We start from the raw sequence: 5,339 nt of genomic DNA, 5'->3' as shown, positions 1-5,339 counted from the left end.
ATTGATGACATGAAGAGCACTTCCGGATATTGTTTCAGTTTAGGCTCAGGAGTTTTTTCATGGTGCACAAAGAAGCAGGAGACAGTAGCACAATCCACTGCAGAATCTGAATTCATAGCAGCAACAGCAGCTGTAAATCAAGTTTTGTGGCTGAAAAAGATCTTATGTGATTTACATCTCCAACAGAATCACAAGACAGAAGTGTTTATCGACAACCAGGCAGCAATTGCGATTTCAAAGGATCCAGTGTGTCATGGCAAGACTAAACATTTTAACATCAAGCTCTACTTCTTAAGAGAGATGCAGCAAAATGGAGAAATAACTTTGGTTTATTGCAGGTCAGAAGATCAATTGGCAGATTTGTTTACAAAGCCACTTCCTGTCAGCAAGTTTGAGCTATTGAGGCAGAAAATTGGAGTTTGCAGATCCTAAAGCAAGGAGGAGTGTTAATTATTTGCTTTTGGACTGCATTAAGTTTTTTTTTATTATTGTTTCAGTTTGTTGTTTTAGTCAATTAGTGGTTCCTGCACTTTAGGAGAAAAGTAGTTTTTGTTATTCCACTTCCTTATCTAGTGGGTATGTGGCAGTTTCTGTTCATCCCACTTCCTAGTTTAGTGGTGATGTGGTAGTGTCATGGATTAAAATCCTATAAATGTACTGCTTCAGTAAAGTAAAAATGTGTGATTCCCATTCCTTTCATCTACGTATTTTTCTTATATCTCTGTCCTAAATATTTCTGGTTATACCATAAACCAACACTGTTGGAGATAGTAACAATGCATAAAAGATTGGAAGAGTTTCAGGTATACCGGGAATACCGGTGTTTCAGTTGTTTTAACGTTGATCTGAATTATAAAAAATATATATAATATATATTAATTAAAATCAACGGTTAAAACAACTCGAACACCGGTATTCCCGGTCTACCTGATAACTTTCCTAAAAGATTAACCATTCATGGATTTCAAAACAAAACATTGTCTCCAAATAAGTGCATGGACAAGGACACCAGAATCAAATCGTTTAATAGGAACATGAGCACAAGTGAAAGTTAATTATTATCAAATCACAATATATTATTATTTGCATTCACTCTAATTGCCACCTTTTTTTACTATTGAAAGGATATAAAATTCATCACAAGTGGGTCTATGTTGTTCTACCGAATAATAGAATAATGTATATAACTATATATATCAACTTATGTAAGATTACAAAAGAAACATATAAATCATTTCTCAAATAGCAGTCTATTTGTTATCTGTCACTGTCTTTGATTCCATTATTTAGTGCGTGGTTCATTGACTAATTGTGGGCTTGTCACATTATAACTGGGTCACTATTTTCATGCACGATGCCATGATTAATCTTGCAACATCTAATCATGTTTCTTCGTTTATGTATATTCCGTACAGTTATAAGTTTACATTATATTTAGTTTTCCGTACTAAAGTTAGCTACACTCCAAATTAAAATTAAGAATCATGTGTGAATTGTAATCTAATAATTCCAGTTAAGGAAATCGGCATTATAAATTAGCTCAGGGGAATATAATTGTCAAATTCTTGCAACTCTAGAAACGGAAAATAATTTGCAGAATGAATAGTACAAGGGCGGCTTGATTGCTTCAGCAAACCATAAAGTAGTGTCTGATTGCTTTAATTAAAGGTATACAGAATAAAACACATTATTCTAAAATAAATTGATATGTTGAATAGTCCCGTGGAGATGAAAATTTGCTGATTGCATAACGGACCAGAAAATCTTTGGACTGTTGTGTCAGTATCTAACAGTTCAAAAAGTTATGCACACGTGGAAATTAGTGCTCCTCTCATTTAGGTCCTAATTTTATTGGTCTAATAGAAGTTGAAAATTATGATGGTTGAGCTTGACATAATTCATCCATAATCACCAAACATATGATTGTAATGAATATGAGATTGTCATGAAATTGAGTTTCTCCACCTTCTAGTTGTCTTCCTGGTGTGTGGTTCTTCAGGAGTTGGAATCTGAGGTGCAATGTGATGATGATGATTATCTGTGATCTTGGTGAGTTTGCTGAGTTTCTTCCAGCCACTAGTCCATGGTGAAGTGTGCTTCTGCTTGAGCATGAGCTTATCAAATTGTTTCTGAAGATTCTCCATGTCATTCTGAAGCTCCAAATACTTGGTCTTGACAGTCTCAAGCTCAAACTTGAGTGTGTTAATGTCTTTCTTGGCTGCTGTCCACCCTTCTTGGAAGGATTGCGGCGTCCCTTCCAGAAGTGTTTTCCGGTTGGTGAGCACAGGAGGCTGATACTGATGAGATTCAACACCAACACCTTCTTTCAAAGCAGTGTTGGCCAGTGCATTGCTTATCTTGACTTGCTCAGAGAACAGAACTTGGACTACTACTCTTAGTGGTAGCCTCTCATTTTGAGCAGCATGCATGCAAGCATCAATGGACAGTTTCTGGCAATCCATTACTCGGCACAGTCGCTTCCTTTCGTGCTCGCTAAGCGTCGGATGTGCCTGTTAAATTCAATTCATTAGAACATTGCATACTAGTTTAAGAATGAATTAATAAAAAGTTACCTTAAGATAAGAATCAACTGCCCTGTAAAGGCCATCATCAGATGTCCTAGCTGAGTCAGGCAAAGCTTCTGCAAGAACCTGAAACTTTGTGAGGGAAAGGTTCCTGTCTCTGGAAACTTCAGTGAGATAACTGTCAACAAGCCTTGCAACTCTTGCCTTTGCATTCATCTGCTTCTCCGAAAATGATTCCCTATTTGGACTAACACTCTCACTCTGCTCCTGAACAAGAAAATGCTCCAACACCCTCTGAACAAGATCCACATCATACACAGTCTCACTTTTTTCATAACAAGGTATCAAAAGATCACCAAGTGTTGCTTGCTCAAACTGCATTCCCACCCTCTTCTCCAACTCATTCACCAATGCAGGTGCCACTTTCAACATGTTTGCCATCCTAAGAAGCCTCAGCAAGAAGCTGCATGTAACACTGTCCTTCTGTTGTGGAATTATGCTGATTAGGCTCTCAACTATCATCCTTTGATCTTTAGCTTGAAGACTGGTAGTTGAAGTGTTCTCTTCTTTGGATGCAGCCACAATCATGTGAAGTCCTCCACCACTACTACTGCTACTATTACTGTTGCTGAAATTGCTTGATTCATCTGCTGGCATTGCTGCTTCATTCATCATCAACCCTGGCAGCCATTTTGATGCATAGTGCATTATTCCAGCACCAATCAATTCAAACCTCATTCCTTTTACCTTGATTGCGGTCATCACTCTGACAAAGTGATCAATTCTAAGGATTGAAACATCTTCAAACCACCAATCAGGTGGAACAACTTGATTCTGGTTCCTACTGGGGCTAGAATCCTTCATTTCAATCCATTTTGGGCTTGAACCTTTGGCTGCTCTTCCTGTGTATGACCACCTTATTCCTTTCGGATTGGCGCAGGCCTTCCACGCAATCGATTCGCTGCATCTTCGGACGATTTGAAGGTTCTCTGCCCACGGTGAGAGCTTCTCACAGCTTTTCAACACAAGTATGGAGTCTCTCCATGAAGACAAGACCACATAGCTTAGAAATGCTTCTGTTTTGAATATGAGATTGCCTTCTTCTAAATCCTCTGTCATTTCGAGATACTCCGCAGTGCATCTTAGGCCCGAGATGTTGCCTGCTGTTAAATCAACAGGGATTCCATAGCAGAATTTGGATGCAAGCTCAAAAGCCTCAGGTCCACCAGGGAGATCATCCATAACAATCTTGCTCAAGTCAGGGTCTCGCGAATCGTATAAGATTCTGTTCAGCTTTGCACTTCTAGATAGCAGAGGATACTTTCACAAAATAGGAGAACAGAATGAAAAGACCACACAATCCAATAGAACAAAACAAAACAAAACAAAATTAAGGTAGGTACCTTGTGCAAGTGGAAATTAGTTTCAGCAATTTGAATTAAGAGGTCACTTGGAATATCAGCTGAAACATACCTTGATACAATAACACAGTAGATGAATAAATTCACAGCAACAGATGAAGGCATTAGCATTATGAATTTGTATACATACCAAGAGCTTCCTCTTTGGTGAAACTCTTGAGTTTGGACTCCAAGTTTGGTTGAAGAGATGAGTCCTGCTGCTGAGTCTCCCTGGGATTCCCACATGGCTGAGAGGTTAGCTAACTTGGATTGGATTGGATTGGATTGTTGTCCTTAGAAAAGTGGGTTTAAGAGAAGAATGGAAGGGGCACAGAAACAAAGTTCATGGAAAGTGGGAGGAAACCACATGGGATGCTTGGACTTATCTCAAAAACTTGTCGGTTTCTTCTCACACACTCAAATCACTCAGGAGTGTCTTGTGTTGTGTTGTGTTATGAGGATGTTCTGTTTCGTTTCTTGTTCATTTCAGCTTTGATTTTGAGATATATACCACTCAATACTCAGTGTTCATGTGTTGTACTAGTCTACTAAGGTAGCTTCATTTTCTAATTGCTACCTCACCCATGTATGTCTCTTCCTTTTCACCTTATTCTTTATTTGTGTGTTTTTGTGTGTGTCTCCAAAACATTCCTTTTCACCATGAGAAACAATCAACGAAGCATTTCTTTTGGTGATTCTAAACTCCAACATATACATGCAAATCACCATTACCAACTATATAAGAGTGATTACACACGGATAAAAAAAGAGTGAAGAAAAATCACGCGTCCCAACTAAAATGTGTGAAAACGTCAACAAAAGGAAACATCCAACCTTGTCATTTTGGGATAACAAAACCGTTCTGTTTTTGTGGTTGTCATATCAAACCAAAGGTTAAAAAATTCAATTCAATTCAATTGCAACGTGTCTTTCTGTTATTGAATTCTTTTCCGTTTCACTTTGTCCCCTTAACATTCTGATTTATCATATTCACATATTAGTATACTTTTTAGAAAAATAACATCAAAGTAAATAAATTACTAACAAAATGTGTTTATATTTAACACTAAAATGTTAATATATACCTGAAATATTGTAACTCAATACGTGAAATTAAGACCGAATATCAAGAATAGTAACATACTAACATGAATGCAATCGCTATTCTTATCCATTTCATTAAATATAATGAGGAGATGAGAACAAACAAAAAGGTGGATGTGCAATTGATTGAAGTGTATTATCTTGTGTTATGAACCATATATTTTAATTTGTGGGCTAATGGCGTTGAATGCCGGACAAAAAAGGGATATATTGAACTTTCCTTTGGTCAAATCCCCATCTAATGATGGTTTATTTTGGGTCCCATGATGTCTATATTGCTTTCCTTGATATAAAAAGAAAATTAATGGAG

General features: G+C 37.3%; 1 protein-coding gene across 2 annotated transcripts; it reads right to left on the bottom strand.

The window, feature by feature from the left end:
• Window positions 1-1,554: 1,554 nt before the first annotated feature.
• LOC107633649 (root phototropism protein 3) lies at window positions 1,555-4,775 on the bottom strand. Of its 2 annotated transcripts, XM_088509458.1 has the most exons (4): window positions 4,077-4,775; window positions 3,929-3,998; window positions 2,574-3,845; window positions 1,555-2,510 (listed from the first exon to the last, which is right to left on the bottom strand). In XM_088509458.1, the coding sequence occupies exons 1-4, from the start codon at window positions 4,169-4,171 to the stop codon at window positions 1,944-1,946; spliced, it is 2,004 nt and encodes a 667-aa protein (XP_088365584.1). In that variant the 5' UTR covers window positions 4,172-4,775; the 3' UTR covers window positions 1,555-1,943. The 2 variants fall into 2 exon arrangements, with proteins under 2 accessions (XP_088365584.1, XP_088365583.1); XM_088509457.1 differs by having other exon boundaries at window positions 3,929-4,309.
• Window positions 4,776-5,339: the final 564 nt, after the last annotated feature.

Source organism: Arachis ipaensis, chromosome B3, assembly GCF_059453495.1.
Source record: "Arachis ipaensis isolate K30076 ecotype BB chromosome B3, ASM5945349v1, whole genome shotgun sequence".
Lineage (NCBI taxonomy): Eukaryota > Viridiplantae > Streptophyta > Magnoliopsida > Fabales > Fabaceae > Arachis > Arachis ipaensis.
The sequence above is the reverse complement of the archived record's forward strand: the minus strand, read 5'-3'. Positions and strand labels throughout refer to the sequence as shown.